The following is a 22,247-nucleotide window of genomic DNA, read 5'->3' on the forward strand; positions in this document are numbered from 1 at the left end:
CTACAAAAACAAAAAACAAAAAAAACAGAGGGAATAGAAGCAAATACGGTTGAATGATGATGCACAGAGGAGATTGTAATCATTGCAATGAAGTGATAAATGCAAAACTGATATTCCCCCATGTAAACTATCACTCAATTCACATTAGAATGCCGACCACTTCTTTTTGTACAGAGACTCTGTGTATTTTTTCCATCTTCGTTTGATGCTCCCTGCATAGCTCAGTCTTTTGTCCATAGAATCCTTCAATAGTACAAGATGAGGCTTGAGTTTTTTTCTTCAGGAAATCTAGCCTAATAACCAAATTCAGAACATTTACTGCTGACTTTGTGGTGAGCAGTACAGTGCGTATGCTACAGAGTCACAGGGTACCTTAAGGGCTCCCAAGTAATGTGTTAATATTATTAAATGGTGTTATTATTATTAAATGCCGTCAGTCCCAATTCATAGAGACCCTGCAAAGGGTTTCCAAGGAGCATCTAGTGAGTTTGAACTACTAACCTTGCAGTTAGCGGTCCAGTGCTTATCCTACAGCTCCATACTAATACTCTGAAATAGGGCATTAAAAAGGTCTATTATCTCTCAATCTTGCTAAAGTTGTTTTATATGCAAACATAGTATATTGTTGGTTTAATATATTTTTAATAAGTAAAGTTAAACATTTTTCATATCATTCTATATTTCTTCTTTAATGAATTGTCTTTACATATATATATTTTTAAAGACTAGTTTCCTACTCTGCCTTTTTCTTTACAGGAAGCCCTGGGGTTCTGAACAAGATCAGTTCCTATGCCTCTAAGTCCCATTCTTCTAAATGTTATCTATAGTTTTAATTCAGATTTGTAGTTATAATCAGATTAAATCTGTAGTTTAATTCAGATTTGTAGTTATATTGGAACAGGTGTATATGGCTCTTATATAGCCTGACTTCAGTTCAAGAAATGATGCCTGGTGGTGCTGTAGGATAAGAACTGGACTGCTAACTGTCAACAGTTCAAACTCACGAACAGCTCTGCAGGTAAAAGATGAGGCTTTCTGTTCCCGTAAAAATTTACAGCCTCAGAAGCCCCTGCACAGGGTCATTGTGAGTTGCAACTGGCTCAATAGCAGTGGGATTTTGTGATTTTAGCAAGAAGGAATCCTGGTAGCACTGTGGCTTAGGTGTCATCAGTTCAAACCCACCCTCTGTGCCACAGGAGAAAGCTGAGACTATCTGCTCATGTGAAGATACATAGTCTCAGAAACCCTCTATAGGGTTGCTGTGAGTCAGAATTAACTCGATGGCAGTAGGTTTGGTTTGGGGTTTAATGCCAGAAGAAGGCCTGGTGGCACAGTAGGTTAAGTGATGGACTGTCAACCAACAGGTTGGTGGTTCAGATCCAGCAGTCACTCTGTGGGAGAAAGATGAGGCAGTCTACTTCCACAAAGATGTGTAGTCTGGGAAACCCTATTGAGCAATTCAACTCTGTCCTATAGAAATGCTACGAGTTCGAATCTACTCAATAGCAGTGGGCTCTTTGGTTAGTGGAAAAAAAGGCTCAAAGCTTTTTCCAATAGTTGAAAGCTACGCATCATGTAACAGGAGTCCCGGTGTGGCTCTGTGGGATAATGCGCTGGACTGCAAGGTCGGCGGTTCAAATTCACCAGCCGCACCTCGAAAACCCTATGCAGGGTGGCTATGAGTGGGGATCGACTCGACGGCACTCAAAAACAACAGCAGCAGATAGTGCAACAAGTGAAGGCGATTGTGCTGCGGAAGGGGGTTTGCTCCATCTTTTCAAAGTGAAGGCAAATGTACATGACATTAAAGAGCAAACGGGAGATGTCTGGTAAATCAGATCTTCATAAACCAGGGGACTGCCTGAACGTTCAAAGTATCTCTGATAGCTAATGTGTGCACATTGGGATATCTGGCCATATTTATTCCGCAGTTTGTGGCTTGCTGGAGTTTGTGTTATGGTATTTGCTATGTGAAAGTCTGTGATACAGTTGATTTAAAAAAATCAGGTTCACCAAGTCTTTTTTCTTTGTGGTTTTTGCCTTTGAGTACAAACGATTTAAGGCACAAGAATGAACACTTACCACGATAGTCACCATGATGCAGATGTTTTTTGTATCCTTCCAGAAAACCGTTTGAGGAGTCACTTTTGCAAAATGTACAAGTCTCCCAAAGAATGCAGTCAGACAGAGGACTTCTACTATGGAGGTGGCCTGCACACAGAAAACAGAGTCTGGTCAAATATCCTGCCACTTGGAGGCTCAGTGTTAGGTCTCTGGTACCTCTCTCTGCTGCCACCCTGACTTTCCTGCCCTGCACCTTCTGAGAATTAGCCATCTCACTTAATTTTGCTGAACGTTTCTGCAGAATTCTTTGCTGGTTGGAGTGGTTTCATCCTCTTAAAAGGAAATCTCCCTCTGGGGCAAGTTTCCATGATCTCTATTGGCAAGGCTTCCTGGGAGGAGCGGAATAGGTCAACAGATAACCCAGAATGCATTTCCCCAGAAAAGGAGGAAAGCTGGGATAGCCGAGAAAGGCATCCTCCAAGCTCTTAAACTCCCTGTGTTCACATTCAGAATAAGACATCTGCACATTCAGCTTTTCTAATAGCCAGGTAGCTCCCCATCACAGCCACTGAAGCCCTGTTAGAGGAGAGAACGGAGCCCACTGAGAAACAGTGTAAAGTCCTGGCTGTCCTCCCCCCATAAGTGACAGCACACCAGCTCAAACTGCCTGCCAGGCGAGATGTGCAGTCCATGACTTGGCTGTGACTGTCATGATGCTTGTAGAGGCTGAATATGGCTACATTCTTGCTTTCTGCTAGCTCACTTCCACTTGTCTAAATTATTCTTATGTAACACCTGCTGGGGTGACCTTAGAGCCCTAGCGTGGAGCCACCTTTGTTCATTCACCAAGGCCATAAAAGCCCCTGCCTCCTACTGAGAGGCACAGAAACTCCAGTATGCTCTCCTGATGCCTGAGGCTGTCTGTTGTTAGGTACTGCTGAGTTGGTACTGACTCATAGTGACACTGTGCATGACAGAATGAAACACTGCCCGGTCCTGGGCCAACCTCACAATCATTGGTATGCCAGAGCCATTGCTACTGATGGACCATCTAGTAAACCCTTTAATGAACTTCTGGAACTGCCATCCTCATTCTTTAGTCTCTCAGCCCCCTCCATATTTGGAGGCAAATTTAGAGTGGCTGGTCCATATTGAGACATGGTTCATACCTTCACTCACAAGGGCACTTTCCTCATCAAATGAAAGGAGTGTGGGAACTTAGGAAAAGATGGGAGGATGGTGATTTAGTGAAAGGAGCTCTGGTAGCGTAGTGGTTACGAATCGGGCAGCTAACCTCAAGGTCAGCAGTTCGAAACTACCAGCTGTTCCATGGGAGAAAGATGAGGCTTTCTGCTCCCATAAAGATTTACAGCCTCGGAAACCCTATACAGGGTCGCTATGGGTCAGAACTGACTTGATAGTTTTTGTATTTTAAAAGGATTGGAAAAAAACAAAAGAAGTGTATTTGTGACATGTGAAAATTACATGAAATTTACATTTTTGTCTGCCAGTAAAGTTTTGTTGGAACACAGTCACGTTCATTCATGGAGATGGCCTCTGGCTGCTTTTGAGCTACAACCACAGAGCTGAGTAATCATGACAGAGACGCCATGATTCGCAAAGCCTAAAGTATTTACTAACTGACCTTTTCCAGAGAAAATTTGCCAGCCTCCAGCTGCTATAAAGTATCCTTTACAGTATCCTCTCAGTATCCTCCATGACTTCGTGGGTTGAATGGTCTCATCTGGACAGGTTTTCTGTTCATGTGGCAACAGCTGGGGTAGCAGATGTCTAGATGTTGATATTATGAACCGTCAAGTTGGTTCCGGCTCATGGGTGTCTAGAAGCTCTGTAGAGCTTTCTTCTGTGGCTGGCAGGTACTCTGGCTGTTGACTGGGAGTGAGGTGGCTAGAGCTATGCGGCAGTGTGCCTCTGCTCTCTTCCACACAGCCACCCCATGGCTTAGACTTCTCCTAGAAGGTGCCTGTGTCCAAGAAAGAGCTTCCCAGTGTGAAAGTTCTGACAAGCCTCTGCTTACATCATATTTGCTGATGTCCTATCAGCCAAAGTCGATCTCATGCCTAAGTCCCAGGCATTACACAAGGGTGTGAAGACCAGAAGTTGGTTCATTGGGGGCTGCCGAAGTGATTACCTTCTAGACTTCCAGGAAGACTCACAGTTAATGAATTCTCTGGGTAGAAGACGTCTAGCCCAGTGACTATCCCAGCAGACACATTCTGAAGAACAGAGCTGTGCATCCACCAACTTAAACACTTTTGTCAGGCTTGGTAGTAGAGGGTGCACCAGCCCAGCCCAGCCTAGATGAGGATACTTACAGGCAGTACAAAAACAGGCAGTGGCTGGATTTGGCCCAGGGGCTATGGTTTTGTCACCCCCATTTTAAGCATCTGAGTTTGGAGTGGTTTGTTAAACAGTGACAGAAACAAAAGCATGAAAAATAAAGAGGGTATGTTATAGCTAGAAAGTAAAAGCTTTGAAACTGGATAGAGTTGGGCTTGTCCTAACTCTGCCCCTGTTGCTGAGTGGACTTTTACATGTTAAACAACATTTCTAAGGCTCAGCTCCGTCATCTGTTAAAATCGGGCTGACCAGAGTAGTACTTATCTCACAGGGTCACCAGGAAGCTTCAGAAGAACACACCTGGCAGATAATATACCCATTAAGACAAAGAGACAAGAGCAGTGATTAGCCAAGACAAGAGCAGTGATGCCCTTAGCCTGGCAGATAATATACCCATTAAGACAAAGAGACAAGAGCAGTGATTAACCAAGAGTCACTGTTTAGTATTCAGAGCCATCTGAATTGCTGGTTTATTGGCTGCATTGCTCAAAACTGCTTTTGATCAGCTACTAAATACCAATAAATATTCTAATGACTTATGACTCTGTAAAAAAGCTGGAAACCTGGTGGCAGACACACACAAGTCACATATTAATTACATCATAACACTGTCTACTTGGCATAAAATAAACCTGCATTCAAACAGAGTTTCTACTTTTTCTATCAAATTTTTGCTTATGTGCACAGAACAAAAACTTCCACTCAATTAAAAATGACTTATGATTAAAGCATTGCCTTAGCAAGCATGCAGAATACATTTAGCAATCAAAATAAAATCATATTCATATTTGCTAAAATTTGAAGGGGGGAAAAAAACACAACAAAACCAAAAGCCGCTTGAGGCCCAACTTATCTGTGGTAAGTCTGGGTAGCCATTTTATTGTTAATGCTTACCAAGAAAGGTAGTGGAAACAATGCAGGTTCCTCAAACAGGGCAAGAGAAAGGTCTACAAAAATAAAGATGTTTGTGGCCATGCGCATTGTCCAGTGGTTATAAAAATAGTAAAGTCTGGAGAGGAAAACAATAAAGGACGTTATGAACAAGGAAGACGAGTTAAACAGCCCTAAAATATCTCATTACAAGACTAATGGTAAAATAAAGAGTTTATGGCTTTAGTCACATTTTCTTTAAATTCCTGAAAGCAGGGGGCATATGCTCCAAAACACTTTTCTAATGGGAAAAATATAATCAAATAAATAATATTCATATATCCCAAAGCACATTATCTGGACATTCCCAAGCTAGGATTGGTATCTTCCTCCTAGGACAGTTGTGACAGTAAAAATATATATATATATATATATTTTTTTTGGAAGGACTTAAAACAGTGACTTACATAAAGTAACTTTTAGCTAAAATGACCTATTGCTTATGGCATAACCTAATGCGACGTTCAAATGTAAGGCAACCCATCTTAAAACGTCTACAAAGAGGGATTTCGCAGTCATGTAGTGCTCTTCCTAGAGTGAAAGCAGCCCTCCAAACTTGCTTGTCATCGCCCATAGATGAGGCATTCGTTCCTCATTCACTGACATTCAGCCCTATAATAGTAGCCAGTTCCCATCAAGTCCAACCCGACTCATAGTGACCACATGTGTTTCAGAATAGAACTGTGCTCCATATGATTTTTTTTTCAATGGCTGTGGTTGTCTTTTTTTAAAGTAGATCATCGGACCTTTCCTTCAAGGCATCTCTTGGTGAATTTGAACCTCCAACTTGTGGGTTAGCAATTGTATGTACGCTATGTGATGTTTTTGTCCTTATTCTGAGCCAAATCCTTAATCTTTGTCAACTCTTAAGGAATGACAGAGAACAAGCTGACTTCCCACACAAAAACCAAATGTATGAATTACATCAAAAGGCAACAAAAAGGTGGGAAGTGTTTATAAGAGGTCCTGGTGGCACAGTGATTAAGTTGCTCAGTTGCTCATCAAAAGGTCAGTGGTTCAAACCAAGAGAAGGAGTTGACAGTCTACTTCCCTAAGAATTATCACCTTAGAAGCCCTATGGGAGCAGTTTTACTCTGTCCTACAGCATCTCCATGAGCCAGAATTAACTTGACAACAGTGGAATGAAGAGGAACCCCATTTCTAGGTGGAAAGATCATGGCTTATTTTTACATGGATGCCCTATCTCCTCTGCTGGCTATTGTTCATTTACCCATGTATCTGTTCACAATATATTTATTAACTGTTTCCCTATGTGTGAAACAACATACTTAAAAAAAAGTCAATGGATTATTCAGATCTACATGCCATATCTTATAGACTTCTCAAAATATTTACTAAACCAATGTCTTCAATTTTAGTTCAGCTTCAAGAATATTATATGCTTGTTGCTGTTGTTGATAAATGCCATCGAGTCAGTTCTGACTCATAGCAAACCTGATTTAAGGTTTTCAAGGAGTGGCTGGTGAGTTTGAACTACCAACCTTATAGTTAGCAGTTCAGTGCTGATCTTATAGTGCCACACCAGGACGCTATCATATGCTAGAGGACAGCATATATTCAAGACTATTATATGCTTGTGTCCTGATGTGGTGCTGTAGGATAAGTGTTAGACTGCTAACTACAAGGTTGGCTGCTCAAACTCAGCAGCCATTCCTCTGAAATCCTATATAGGGTCGTTATGAGTTGGAACCGACTCAATAGCACTTAACAACAGAGGACAGATGGCTTGATGTGACAGTTTCATGCTTTAATTACCTGATGGTCTGAGGTGATGTTTCAAATGGCACATTTCGGCTGTACTGGGCATCAGAAACATAGGCAGCTGCCAGGAGTAGGTCCTGGTCCCAATGGGAGAAAATAAAGGGAGAATAACAGTCAGAGGAGAAAATATTCTTCTTTTCCTTTATAAGTATGTTTCCAGTTATGCTTGATATATGTAACTCCCTTCACCCCTCCCATCACCTTGCCTCCAGAGGTAACCAATGTTAACAGGATGGTATACATACCTCCCAGGGACCCTGATGGTACAGTGGATTAAGCATTGGGCTGCTAGTTGAAAGATTGACAGTTCAAACCCACTAGTCACTCTAGTAAAGAAAAATGAGACAGTCTGCCATGAAGTAGACAGCCTTGGAAACCCTATGGAGCCATTCAACTTTGTCTTACAGGGTCGCTATGAGACAGAATCCACTCAACGACACCCAACAACAGCAATAACATATACACCAGCAGAAATTTCCCTAGGCCTTATGAATGTCACAGTGGGAATGGACCACGGGCACACTGAACTTTCATGAATTCAAATGCAGGCTCTCAGAAGAGGACAAGGAAACAAGAAAGCACCGAATAGAACATATATGTGTACTTAGTGATATGTAAGTCCTCGTGTGGCAATGTGGGTTAATGCACTGGACTGACTGCAAAGTTGGTTTGAACTGCAAGGTCAGTGGCTCAAGCTCACCAGCCGCTCCTTGGAAACCCTATACATGGTCACTATGGGTCAGAACCGACTCGAAAGCACTTAACATTAACAACAAAATGGTGCTATAGGATAAACACTGGCTTCTAACCTCAAGGTGGGCAGTTCAAACCCACCAGCCACTCCTTGGAAACCCTATGGAGTTCTGGTGTGGTGCTGCAGGATAATGCACTGGACCGCAAGGTCAGTTTGAAATGCAAGGTCGAGGTTCAACCCTATACAGGGTGGCTAAGAGTTGGAACTGATCAAAGGCACATAATAACAATAACAAATGATACCTATTTCTACGTACATATATAAGATTCTATACACTAAATTATATATTGGCTACTTGATGGTCAGTTTAAGGAATTTTCCAGGGTGATTTTGATAAGTAAATTATTGCCTTTCTTGTGGACTTTTCAACCTAACCCCTTTATAGTGTAGACTACGCATATAAGTACACTTAATTTTAAAAAAATAATAAATTTGTTTTCATGTGGTACATAGCTTACTCTTTCACATAGCATTTTCTGAATAATTGTTTCCAAGACAGTACGTATAGCCCTGCCTCGGTCTTTTGAACACATCCTTGTCATTTGGGTGGTTTTTATTTCTAATATAATTACATTGACTGTTTTTTAAATTCTATACGTGTGCATTATGTGCATATCTCTGTGCTATTAGTGTTGTTGGAGGTTAGAGTGTAATTTCTAGATGAAAGATAAGTGCTTTTTATATTCCTCTCCACCCAAAAGTTGCATGATTTATGTATGTAGTATCTCAAAATAGCAGATGGGCAGACACATTTTGCAGCCTCTCACCAACACTGGTAGTTTTAAATGGTTACTAATATACAGTCATACTGTGGCACTATAGGATAAGCACTGTACTGTAAACTGCAAAGTTGGTGGTTCAAACCCACGAGCAGCTCTTTAGAATCTCTCTACAGGGTTGCTATGAATTGGAACTTAACAACAACAACATACAATCAGCCAAAGAGGCGTTTTGTGATTTTAGTTTGCATTTCCCTGTGACTAGTACCACCTAGCACCTTTGTGTTCTGACTGACCATTCACACTTTGATTCTATTGTTGTGAAGTGTCGTGGAGTCGTCCAACTCTGTAAGGGTTTCCAAGGAGCGTCTGGGGGAGCTGCAACTGCCAACCTTGCGGTTCAAACCTAACTTGCAGTCTAGCACATTAATCCGCAGCACCGCACCAGGATTCCTCTGATTCTATAAGAGTAATATAATAATGTCCCTAAAAGGTGCCCTGATGGTGTAGTGGGTTAAGTGTGGGGCTGCTAACTACAAGGTTGGCAGTTCAAAGCCATCAGCCACTCCATGGGAGAAAGATGATGCTGTCTGCTCTGATCTAGATTTAGTCCCAGAAACCCTATGGATCAGTTCTTCTGATCCACAGCATCACTATCAGTCTGAATCAACTCGACATAGTGAGTTTAATGTTTTCTTACATATATATGGATCATAATTTTTAAAAACTAACCAAAAAGAAAAAAATCACCTTTAAGATATCTTCCTGGGATAGCAAAGACTCTGATGATACTGACATTTTTCTTCTTTTTTTAAAAGTTTTTAAAGCAAAACCTTTTAAGGCTATGGCTGGTCCCAGTTTTAAAAAAAAGATGCTACTAACACGCTTACAGTTTGTGAAGCAATATGTTCAGGGACACTCAAATTTGTGGTGTGTCACCCACAAGCCTCTCCCCAGAGTGGCAAAGCCCTAACCAGCAATGCCACAAACAGCCAGGTCCTGGGGACTGTCTCCATCAGACATCACTCAGACTCTGGGCATTTAGAGACAGAAGGACCACCACGTCACTCCCTCACAATTTCCCCTTCTCATTCAAACTAGTCCTTGTGAGTTTAAATATGCAGGAGCTTCCAATAGACCTTTAGGAGCTTTGGTGGCACACTGATTAAGCACTCAGCTACTAGCCAGAAGGTTGGCAGTTTCAACTAGGGCTTCAAACCAGTTCCACATGGTTCAGTAATTGTCTTAAATCAGGGTTGTGGGAGTGCAGTGCCTTGTAGGATAAGCACTGGACTGCGATAAATCTTTCTGCTACTGCAAAGATCTACAGCCTTAGAAACCCTAAATGGGGTTGCAATGAGTCGGCACTTAATAACAACAACATGAGTTGCATAGCAACCTAATCTGTAGCCCATAGTATTTTGACCCTAGCCCTGGTGGCACAGTGATTAAGCACTGTACTGATAACAGAAAGGTCAATGGTTTGAACCCACCAAGTCACTCATAGGGAGAAAGATGAGGCAGTCTACTGCCACAAAAATGGACAGCCTCAAAAACCCTGGAGAGCAGTTCTACTCTGTCCTATAAAAGTCATTATGAGTCCGAAAAGACTCAATGTCTGTGGACTTAGGAAACTAACAGCTGGGTCTGCTCAACCATGGCAGCCAACTGCCCTGCTTTGAATGTGCATTGCTCTTTCCAGAGTCCCGCCAATAATCCAAGCTTCCACATCAGATTCCTGAAACTGAAAGACTGTGGTAGGATTTTTGAAGAGCAACTTTATTGGCAGGATTTATAGGGATCATTATGAGCCGGAATCAACTCGACTACAGTGGGTTTGGTTTTTTGTTCAGTTTATCTTTATGTTAACGTTTCCAATGCTTTTCTGTTCTTTTTAAATTTTGTTTCTTTTTTGATTTGTGCATGCGTGTGTGTTTAACTTTTTTATTGTTAATTGGGTGAAGCTTTACAGAGCCTGTCAGTTTTCCATTCAACAGTTCACAAACATTTTGTTTCATCTCAGTGATTGTGTTCCCCACAATGGGACATCACTTATCCCACTTCCTCTCTGTGTGTTCTGTTTCCATTTTTCCTTCTTTTCTAAATCTCCTGAACTTTGTTCTTAGGCAAATGCTGCCCTTTTGATCTCAAAGGGTCGATTACTCCAAGGTGTGCATGCCTCCTTGTGTTATTGTTCCCCATATACACCTGTCTACTGTTGGGTTGAAAACTGAGCCACGGGGGTAAGTTAATTTCCAGAACTGAAGGCTAAGGGCCAAAGTCTAGGGGTTTCACCAGTAAGCATGGTCTTTCTATACTTTTGAGTTTTGTTAAACATTTTTCTCTCAAGCTATCCGGGACCTTCTAATTCTTTTCAGAATACTTGGTAGTGGTAGGCAGGCACCAACTAGTTCTGGTCTCAGGATCGTGGAGACTGATATTCATGGGCTCCACTAGTCCGTTGAACTAAACGGTTCCATACAGCTTCAATTTTCTCCACTCTTTTTACCTCCAGACAGTGTTGTTGTTGTTGTCAGGTGCCATCGAGTCGGAACCGACTCATAGCGACCCCATGCACAGCAGAACGAAACAATGTTCGATCCTGGGCCAACCTCACTACCGCTACCACACTTGAGTGCATCAATGATGCCACCTGGCTGATCCATCTCGTTGGGGGTCTTCCTCTTTTTCTCTGACCCTCCACCCTACCCAGCATGACATCCTTCTCCAGCAATTGTTTCCTTCTAAGAAATCTGTACCTAGACCAAGAAGCAGTTGTTCGAACAGAACATGGGAACACTGAATGTTTTAAAATTGGGAAAGGTGTGAGACAGGGTTGTATTCTTTCACCATACTTATTCAACCTGTATGCTGAGCAAATAATATGAGAAGCTGGGTTCCAGACAGTGAGAGACCAGTATTTCCACCTTAGAAGGCTGCTCATGAGCTTTTAAGACTCTAGTGGCTACTTACTGTTATGCCAATTGACCTTGGTGTCCCACAAGACCAGGATCTTGAGCTCCCAGTCCCAGTGATTTACTCCCTCAAGGAATTTGATTATTATGTCTAAAAAATTTTCATAACCTTGCCTTTTGTATAATCCACCACATTCATGAATATATTTGCAGCAAAAGTAATGTGCATGTACAAATACCCTCTGGCAAGCCTATATAGATCTGTGGGTGTCTTAATCCTCTAGGGCTGCTATAACAAAGAAGCCACAAGTGGACAGCTTTGACAAACAGAAATTTATTCTCTCATGGTTTAGAAGGCCAGATGTTCAAACTCAGAGCACCGGCTCTGGGGAAAGGTCCATGTCTCCTTTCAGCAGCTGTAGGCCTGGCATTCCTTGGAGATCTCCATGTGTCTTAGCATCAGTCTTTCACTGGTCTAGAAGCTTCAGAGTGCAGGGACCCCAGGTACAAAGGATACACTCTAATCCTGGCTCTTCTTTCCTGGTGGTAGCGAGTTCTTCTTTCTCTGTTCATGTCTCTATCCTTTCATCTCTTGAAAGATGAAAAATGTTACATGGGAATCTTTAGGAATCTTGCTTACATTGCAGTAGGGTTATAGTGGGTTTAAGGGTGGTCGTCTGTCATACTTTGGACATATTGTCAGGAGAAGGACAGTAGCTGGAGAAGGATATCATGTTTGGTAAGGTGGAGGGTCAGAGAAAAAGAGGAAGACCCCCAATGAGATGGATTGGCCAAGTGGTAGCATCGATGGAATCAAGCGTGGCAACAATAGTGAGGCTGGCCCAGGATCAGGCAGTGTTTCGTTCTGCTGTGCATAAGGTCGCTACGAGTTGGTACCAATGCGATGGCACCTAACAACAACAACAATCCCACCCTTAATCTTCTTATTGGTTGATCTCATCATGGGGGATCATCACATAACTGCCAAACTGCTAAGAATCATGGTCCAGCCATGCTGACACATACTTTGGGGGGACACAATTCAATCCATGACAGTGTATGGCCCCACTCTCCCTCTCATGCCCATTCAGCCTGTCTCTGTCTAACCAGGGCAGCATCTCCCCATTAACTATCATTATTGCAGGATTGTATATAGAACAATACTTTCCTCTGTTGCCTTTAACTCTTGCATTTCTACCAGTGTTTTCCCTTGCCTCCATCATTTTTTTTTTTCCAACCTCCCTCCCCTTCACCCAACTTAACACCAGTCTACCCTCTAGCCAGACTCCTGGTGTGGCACTCTGGCTCAGCACTGGACTGCAAACCACAAGGTTGACTGTTCAAACCCACCGGCTGCTCCTCGGAAACCCTATACAGGGTCATCATGAGTCAGAACTCACTTGATGGCACTAGCTAATCAACAGTCCTCTAGCTAATGACTTGCCCCTTCTTTCCTTTAGTGTGAAAATATCCTTTTGATTTTTTACAATAGTGGTCTCATATTTGTCCTTTTGTGATTGACTCATTTTGCTCAGCATGATGTCCTGATAACATTGCAAAGAATGGAAATTCCAAAACACTTCATTGTGCTCATGAAGAACCGGTACATAGATCAGGAGGCAGTCATTTCAATAGAACAAGGAGATACTGAATGGTTTAAAATCAGGAAAGGTGTGTGCCAGGGCTGTATCCTTCACCATATCTATTCAACCTGTATGTTGAGCAAATAGTCTGAGAAACTGAATTATATGAAGAAGAATGTGGCATCAGGATTGGAGAAAGACCAACTATATGCGATATGCAGATGACACAACCTTGCTTGCCGAAAGGAAAGAGGACTTGAAATACTGATGAAGATCAAGGCCACAGTCTACAGTATGGATTGCACCTTAATGTAAAGAAAACAAAATTCCTCACAATTGGCCCAATAAATAACATCATGATAAATGGAGAAAAGATTGAAGTTATCAAAGACTTCATTTTGCTTGGCTGCCCTGTCATTGCTCAGGAAAGCAGCAGTCAAGAAATCAAATGATGTGTTGCATTAGGCAAATCTGCTGCAGGAGACCTCTTTAAAGTGTTTAAGAGCAAAGATGTCACTTTGAGGACTAAGGTGCCCCCAGCCCAAGTTACAGTACTTTCAGTTACTTCCTGTGCATGTGAAAGTTGGATAATGAATAAGGAAGACTGTAGAAGAATTGATGCATTTGAATTATGGTGTTGGAGAATAATACTGAAAGTAACACAGACTGTCAGAAGAAGAACAAACACATCTGTTTTGGAAGAAGTACAGCCAGAATGCTCCTTAGAAGCCAAGATGGCGAGACTTTGTTTTTCATTCTTTGGACATAATGTCAGGAGAGACCAGTCCCTGGAGACAGACAACTTGCTTGCTATTCCGGTTACAGCAGCACTAAGAAATGAAAACAGGCGTGTATCTCAAGTCTCACTTGCTCTATGGAGATTAGCTGTCCCCACAGCTTCAGTGTTCATGTGGAAAGGTTGTATGGAGAAATGGGCATATATGGATAGTATTTCATGGATACAACACTCGAGGAAAAAAATGTGAGAGAAAAGTATAACTCGCTCATGTCCTTTTATGCAAAAAGTTGCAAACCAATAATCTAAGGCCAAGTTCAACATAAAGATGTGTTTTCTTTGGCTTGGAAAATGCTTTTTGGATGTTGGCTATTAAGTCAAATTTTTTAAAAAACAACAAAAAACCTGGAACTTACACAAAAATTTGAACTTCTGGTTTCCTCTAAAAGATCACGGCATCTGGCAATGCTGGGTTGTATTTCAATAGGCTTTTGCTAACCACTGTAAAATACAGTCACCTGAACAAACACTTAGGATTTTGCAAGATTCTGTGGGTCAACTGGCAGGTCTTCTGATCAGAGTCAATTTAGCAATCGCTATATACATCTGGAAAAGGAGCTCTGGTAGCGTAGTGGTTACGAATCGGGCTGCGAACCTTAAGGTCAGCGGTTCGAAACTACCAGCTGCTACGCGGGAGAAAGATCAGGCTTTCTACTCCCGTAAAGATTTACACCCTCGGAAACCCTGTACAGGGTCGCTATGGGTAGGATCCGACTCGATGGCACTTAACAACAACAACAACATATACATCTGGAACTGGATGGCCTAGGCGAGACTTCCTCATGTGTCTTGGCCATGGGCAGCACCTTTATCATGGGGTGGTCAAAGTGTTCCCAAGAGCAAGCCTCCATGCACACATACTTTCCATGCCTCTACTTGTGTCACATCTGCTAATGTCCCATTGGCCAACACAAGTCTCCTGGCCAACCCCAGTTTCAAGCAGTAACAAAATCAACTCCACCTGGTGATGTAAAAGAGTTGCACGGGCACATTGCAAAAGGGCCCGTATCTGGGAAGGAAAGAGTTTGTAGCCAACATTAGCTGGTGGTGGACAGTTATGCACCTCTTTGGGCAGGGCATGTGCCTTCCACGTCACCACAAGCCTCATCCCCATCTCCCACCCCTAATCATTCCTACTGGTTTTAAGCTACTTCCTGATCTCTATGGGCATTTTAGCTTGTGACCACCTGTATCTCTTTCCCAAGCTCTCCTGGAAGGTCATTTTCACCTTGCAAAGAATTTCTCTATGAATTGTTATAAAGGAACACAAGGGGAATCAAGAGTCCAAAATCACGGTAACCCAGTTTAAGAATAAGAACATTCTAAAAGATGCTCATAAAGTGTCAAGAGATGGGGCAAACAACGGTCACAAAGAAATAGTACAGGACATGGGCTTTCAGCCCTGGGTGCACATTTGACTCATAATGTCCAGGTCACATTCCATCAGGATCTCAAGAGCAGGGCTTGAACCCTAAAAGTTCCCCTGGTGAGTCTAACAAACTATAAGACTAAGAATCACTGTTGTTGTTAAGTACCGTGGAGTCAGTTCTGACTCATGGTGACCCTGCACAGGGTTTCCGAGGCTGCAAATCTTTAAGGGAGCAGAAAGCCTCATCTTTCTCACAAGGAACAGCTGGTAGTTTTGAAAACTGCTGACCATGAGATTAGCAGCCCGATTCGTAACCACTACACTACCAGAGCTCCTTTAAGGGTCACTAGCATTGGATTATTTCTGTTTCAAAGCTGAAAGTGTTGGGAAATTTTCCAAAGGAATAGATTGCCATTTTAATAGCTACTCAAAAAACCTACAGAGAGAAAAGAGTTCTAAAAACTCCCTTGAAAGGAGACAGTGGATGTGCATTTCAGGTGACAGGGAAGGTTCTAGTTAATTGGCCCCACACTAACTTTTAAGTATGAATAACTGGGTCACCAAGCACCTGAGGGGACAATAGTTGTCCCTCTAGACTCTGTTTCTGGCTTAATGATTCAATCATTGCTGTTATCTCAGAAAACAGGGGGTGATTTGCACCTGATCCCCTGTGGAGACCTTTGAAAGTGTAGGATAAGCACTAGATGGCTAACCTCAAGGTCAGTGGTTCAAACCCACCAGCCGCTTCTCAGAAACCCTATGCAGGGTCACTATGAGTTGGAATTGACTCAATGGCACTTAACAAGAAAATACAAATATCTGGCTCCTGAAGCCATGTACTTAGCAACCATTCACACAGGGACTAGCCCAAATTGCGCTGTTTTCAGCTCTCCCAGCATTTCTAGGACAGTCTTGGTGGTGCCATGGATTAAGCGTCTGGACTACTAACCAAAGGGCCAGTGGTTCGAATCCACCAGCCGCACTACAGGAGAAGGATGAAGCTGTCTGCTTCCATAAAGGTTTACAGTCTCAGAAACCCTGCTGTTGTTGTTGTTAAGTATCATAGAGTTGGTACCGACTCATAATGACTCTGTACAGGGTTTCCGAGGCTGTAAATCTCTATAGGAGCAGAAAGCCTCATCTTTTTCTCGTGGAACAGCTGGTAGTTTCGAACTGCCGACCTTGCGATTGCAGCCTGATTCGTAACCACTATGCTACCAGAGCGCCTTTCTTTTCAGAAACCCTGGAGAGCAGTTTTACTCTGTGTCATATAGGGTCGATATGAGTCAGAATCCATATTGACTATGTTGTTAAGTGCTGTCAAGTCAATTCCTACTCATAGGGACCCTGTATAGAGTTTCTGAGGAGCAGATGGTGGGTTTGAACTGCCAAACTTGTGGTTCAAAGTTCAAGAATCCCTCCCCTATTCTGCCTGTGCCTGCTTCTTTAGGGGATAGGGGATGTCTTGTTGTTGTTGTTAAGTGCTATTGAGTCTGTTCCAACTCATAGAGACCCTGTATAGGGTTTCCAAGGAGTGGCTTAGGATGGATTTTCTAGAGAAGCAAAACCAGTGAAGCTTATATAAAAATGTTGTTAAGTGCCGTCGAGTCAGTTCCGACCCATAGCGACCCTGTACAGGGTTTCTGAGGCTGTAAATCTTTACGGGAGCAGAACACCTCATCTTTCTCCCGAGGAGTGGCTGGTAGTTTCAAACTGCTGGCCTTAAAGGTTCGCAGCCCAATTCGTAAAGACTACGCTACCAGAGCTCCTTTAAGTTTATTATCTTACAGTTGTAGAGTCCAAGGTCTCCAGCGGGAGAGAGAGAGTCCCTCCTGAATGTTCATTATATTGGGAGAAGGCCACACACCCAAGGCAGCATCCCTTCAATGGGCTGGCTGCTCATAGCCAGTTAACTATGCCTGTATTAGGTTTCATCACCATGGGAATAAGCACATCCCAACTGCCAAACTTCTGAAAATCCTGACCTAGTCAGTTGACACAAAACCCTAACTATTATAGGGGACATACTGAGCATCTACCTGTTGGTAGTGACCAACTCCTTCAGGAGACCAGCAGGCCAGGAAGAGGGAAACCAATGCACCAAGGCGTTTAACAACCCTAAGCCTGGAGCTCTGGTGTGGTGCTGTGGGTTAATGTGCCAGACTGCAAAGTCGTTTGAACTGCAAGGTCAGCAGTTCAAGCTCACCGGCTGCTCTTCGGAAACCCTATACAGGGTCGCTATGGGTCGGAACCGACTCGACGGCACTTAACAACAACAACAAGCCTGGCCCTGCAATTGGAGACTCTCATGCAGGTTACCAGAGCCCAGATGGAAGAGGCAGAATTATGCTGCACCCCCTAGAGATGAAAGGGGGCAGTTTAAGGATACAGATAGTTGGGACCTCAATACTCTTGAGCTCCCAAACTCTTCACAACAAAAAGGAAATGCAGCACATTTGAATGGACCCTGAGAGAGGCCTGAAGTCTGGCTGTCAGCACCATGCCTCAGCTACTGGGCCCAAGGCCTGTATTGTCTCCCATGACTTCATGACTACAAATGGAGTGTGATTTATCATCCTCACCTTACAGATTAAGAAACCAGAGGCTCAACAGGTGCCCTCCCCGCTTCCCATCTTCTTGTAATTGATGGCTCAGATTGCCTGCCCTCCTGTCGTTGGAGTCCTGCCTCACTCTCCATTGTATGAATTCGTGTCTAAGGAAAGGAAACAGCCCAAGAAGGGCTATGTGGAAGTTTCAAGTCTCCCAAAGCTCGGGAGCGAAAACAAACCTGGGCCGACTGTGGAGCCCACCTGCTTTCTTCCGCAGGCGTCGGAAGAGCCAAGGCTGCATCAGCACACTCAAACCCCACTTCCTGCGGCCTTCATCCCGGAACTTTTCCTGCAGGGGACCCGCTGGGGGCGGTTGTTTTCCTGCTGACTTGGCGCGAGGGGACCAGCCTAAGGCCGCGCAGGAGTCTCACCATCAAGACCAGAGAGCTGATCCCGACTCGGTCCCGGCGGCGGAAGGCTTTCCCTCCCCCCCCCCATCCCCCGCAGGCCTCCGCGTCGCGGGTTTGACAGATCTCCTAATAACTCCAACATACGCGACTGCCTCCCGGGGTCGCGAACCCACTGCGCGGCAGCAGGCTGAGCGCGCCTCTCGCCGCTAACAGCCGGAGAGTGCTGGGAGTCCCGGCAGGGGCCTGTCAAAACCCGGGCCCAGAGAACGGAGTGTGTTTCTGGCCCCGGGACCCCACACTGTACTAGGGTCGGGCCTCATACCCAGCAGCCGGAGATGGTGGTTAGCGGGTTCATTTTCTACCAGGCATCCCCGGAAGGCGCCGAGCGCCGGGAGGCGTTGCCGTCCGCAGCCGATCGCCAGCCTTTAGGGGGTTCACCTCTCACTAAGCCCCGGGCAGGCATCTGAGTGGTGCGGGAGGGCGAAGACTAGGCGCGACAGAGGAGCCTCGCTCAGGAGCACCCCTTACCTCCTGTGTGCACAGCTCTTCTGGGGGCTGCGGGCCCTGACCGCATACCCCCGCAGCTCGACGGGCCCCGGGCATCGCGGCTGCAGCGCGCCGGGGTGGATGCGTTGACTGTCTGGGGTTGCCGCGGCGGACTCTGCCCTCGACCCGCGGAGCCCAGGAGTCAGTGGGGCTCTGCTCTGCCCTTCACGTGACGACGGAGGGGACCGCCTGCAGCAGCCCGGAGGGCGGAGGACCGTCAGCTTGGGTCTGCGGACTCGCGCGCCCTGGCCCCAGCCTCGCCCAGCCTCTAGGCTGCCCGCCAGAGTCGGGGGCGGGGAAGCGAATCCCGCAAGGCGGGGACCTGGAGGCTCCAGGGGCGGGCAGTCAGAGTCTGTGGCCAGGAGGGCGCCTGAGGGAAGATCTTGGGCTTGCAGAAGTCGGGGTGAAAGGCCACCGTGGCAAATGGCACCGACTTTGTGCCCTTGGGCATGTGAATGCGTCTAGCTCTCTGTATCTGCCACAGGGGTGCCTTGAGAATGAAATGAGCTAATTTGTGTGCAGTGGCTAACCCCTGTCGAGTACCTAGTAACTGTAGATTCCTTCCCGTCCTACTGGAACGCCAGAATAGCTGGGTGTGGACTCTCTAAGAGTGGGGCTCCTGGAGATGGGGGGTGAGGGTTGGAAAACACAGATGACTTCGGATCGAAGGGCGCATACGTACCCCCTCCCTCAGTGCGCCCAGTTCCAGCTTGACCAGGAACTCAGAGTTGCCACAGTCTGCTGGATTTTCAAGAGAAAAACAGACATCTAGACTTTCATGAGACTCTTCCTGATTTTTTTTAATGTTGATCATGGATTTACTAATAATAATCGATATTTTCTGGCCAATTCTGACATGGCAATCAATCCTGTGTTCCTAGGCCAACCACCTTCCTGACCCCACCCAGAGAATTAAGAGGCCTGGAGGGGCCTCTCGTGCTGGTCACCTAACTGGAGGCAGGGTGTCACGCTGGGTGGTTCACTGGGGCCCCGTGATAGGTGCTGATGGCTGACAAGGTCCAGGTCAAGGGCAACCAGAGTGATGGTCTCAAAAAAGATGTCTAATTCCTAATTCTCCCACAGTTTCTAATTCCTGGAATTGTGATTCTGTTACCTTACACACCAAGAGAGACTTTGCAGATGTAATTAAGGTTGATCTTAAAATAGGAAGATGGGCCCGCCATCTATGTGGGCCTAATGAAACTACATGAGTCCTTAAAGACAGAAGAGGAAGGCAGATTGGTTTGAAGTATGAAAGTGTTGAATGGTGTTGAATGTGTTGAATGGTGATGCTGTTGCCTTGAAGATGAAGAGGAACTGCAAGGAACTGAATTCTGTCATCAATCAACCTGGATGATTTTGCAAGCCCATTCCTCTGGAGAAAGGATGCCCCTGCCAACACTTTTTTTTTTTTTCCTGAGACCCATAATTTACTGGCCTTCTTATCTAATAATAAATGAGTTTGGTTTTAAGCTCCTAAGTTTGAGGCATTTTGTTATGCAGCTATAGAAAATGAATACAAGCTACTGGCTTGCATTTCAGCACTTGGTAAAGTGGAGGGTCAGCAAAAAAGAAAAGAAAAGAAAAGAAAACCCACAACAAAATGGATTGACACAGAGGCAGTAACAATGGTCTCAAACAAGGCAATTGTGAGGATGGTGCAGGCCCAAGCAGTGTTTTGTTCTGTTATACACAGGGTATCTGTTAAATGGAATCGACTTGATGGCACCTGCTCTGGTAGTGTAGTGGTTACGAGTCAGGCTGTTAACCTCAAGATCAACAGTTCGAAACTACCAGCTGTTCTGCAGGAGAAAGATAAGGCTTTCTGCTCCAGTAAAGATTTATAGCTTCGGGAACTCTATGCAGGGTGGCTATGAGTTGGAACCAAATCCACGGCACACAACCACCTCCGCAACCAGCATATTATACAGCTGAGAAGACAGATGAGACATATTTATATGGCGGTGGTGGTGTTGGTGGTTATGTGCCGTGTACCTGTTCTGACTCACAGTCTGTTCTGACTCACAGTGACCGTGTACAGGGTTTCCAGGGCTATAAATCTTTATGGGAGCAGAAAGCTTCATCTTTCTCTAGCTGATAGAAAAATATCTGCAAGGTCTGGAGGATGTGCAGAACCCTGCCAAGATTATAGTCTCTTTTTTGTAAAAATGTTTCAATGATGAATATACCTATATTTTCTAATAAATGCATAAAAAAATTTTTCTGGAAAGGAACATAATTGTGAGTATAAGGTTGTGTGTCACTTGACTGGGCACTGATTCTCAGTGTTTTGAAAGTTACGTTGTGATGTGATCACCCTCCGTTTTATAGCCTGATGTAATTGTCCTCCATTGTATGATACTGCATTTGTAAATGCTAAATCTCTATGTGATAATGAAGCAGGATTAGGATGGGTGGATCTTGAGTCTCAGCTTTACAAAAGGGTATGACTCAAGTCACTACCTTTATCCTTCCCTTCATTGCCTCATCGGAGGTAAGGGAGTTTCTTTGAGTGTGTGGTCTACATCCAATAGATATGGAAACTCTGGCAAAGCTCTTTTGTTCTAGATCTTGCCTAACTCATCATCATTTGACCTTCAGTTCTTGGAACTTGAGCCAGAAGCCTATCATCTGACCAGCTGTTTCTGTGATTCACTAGCTTCTACAACCTGTGAACCAGAAATATGTTATCTGACCTTCCAATTTGGGATCCATTAGAGTGTGGCACTGTGGGCTTATGTGTCAGACTGCAAAGTCATTTGAAATGCAAGGTCGGTGCTTCAAGCTCACCAGTTGCTCCATATCAAGAGGCAGCATATGATCAAGAACCAATGATGCTGAAGGAAGAAGTCCAAGGTGCATTGAAGGAACTGGCAAAGAACAAGGCATCAGGAATTGATGGAATAAAAACTGAAATCTTTCAAGAAAGTGAGGCAGCACTGGAGGCACTCACTCATCTATGCCAAGAAATTTGGAAGACAACTATCTGGTCAATTGATTGGAAGAGATCCATATTTGTGCTCATTCCAAAGAGAGGTGACCCAATAGAATGTGGAAATCATTGGACGATCTCTTTGATATCCCACGTGAGTAAAGTTTTACTCAAGGTAATACAAAGACAGCTAGCTGCAAGCATACATTGACAGAGAACTTCCAGAGGTTCAAGCTGGGTTCAGAAGAGGATGTGGAATGAGGGATATCATTGCTGATGTCCGATGGATCTTGGCTGAAAGCAGAGAATACCAGAAAGATGTTCACCTGTGCTTTATTGACTACGCAAAGTCTTTCGATTGTGTGGATCATGACAAGCTATAGACAACATTGCCAAGTATGAGTATTCCGGAACACTTAATTGTGCTCATGAGGAACCTGTACATGGACCAAGAGGCAGCTGTTCGAACAGAACATGGGAACACTGAATGGTTTAAAATTAAGAAAGGTGTGCGACAGGGTTGTATTCTTTCACCAA

The 22,247-nt window shown here is 44.2% G+C and overlaps 1 protein-coding gene across 1 annotated transcript in view; it reads right to left on the minus strand.

Moving 5' to 3' along the window:
• The window catches only part of LOC102824173 (two pore calcium channel protein 1-like), an 84,153-nt gene that overhangs the window by 31,698 nt on the left and 30,208 nt on the right, over window positions 1-22,247 (minus strand). The window contains exons 3-9 of the mRNA XM_006873544.1: window positions 18,761-19,148; window positions 18,555-18,655; window positions 18,377-18,475; window positions 18,088-18,230; window positions 7,132-7,214; window positions 5,320-5,434; window positions 2,083-2,211 (exon numbers count right to left, since the gene is read on the minus strand). Of these exons, the coding sequence (XP_006873606.1) occupies window positions 2,083-2,211; window positions 5,320-5,434; window positions 7,132-7,214; window positions 18,088-18,230; window positions 18,377-18,475; window positions 18,555-18,655; window positions 18,761-19,148 (1,058 nt within the window). The remainder of the gene's footprint in view (window positions 1-2,082; window positions 2,212-5,319; window positions 5,435-7,131; window positions 7,215-18,087; window positions 18,231-18,376; window positions 18,476-18,554; window positions 18,656-18,760; window positions 19,149-22,247) is intronic.

Source organism: Chrysochloris asiatica, unplaced genomic scaffold (assembly GCF_000296735.1).
Source record: "Chrysochloris asiatica unplaced genomic scaffold, ChrAsi1.0 scaffold00245, whole genome shotgun sequence".
NCBI lineage: Eukaryota > Metazoa > Chordata > Mammalia > Afrosoricida > Chrysochloridae > Chrysochloris > Chrysochloris asiatica.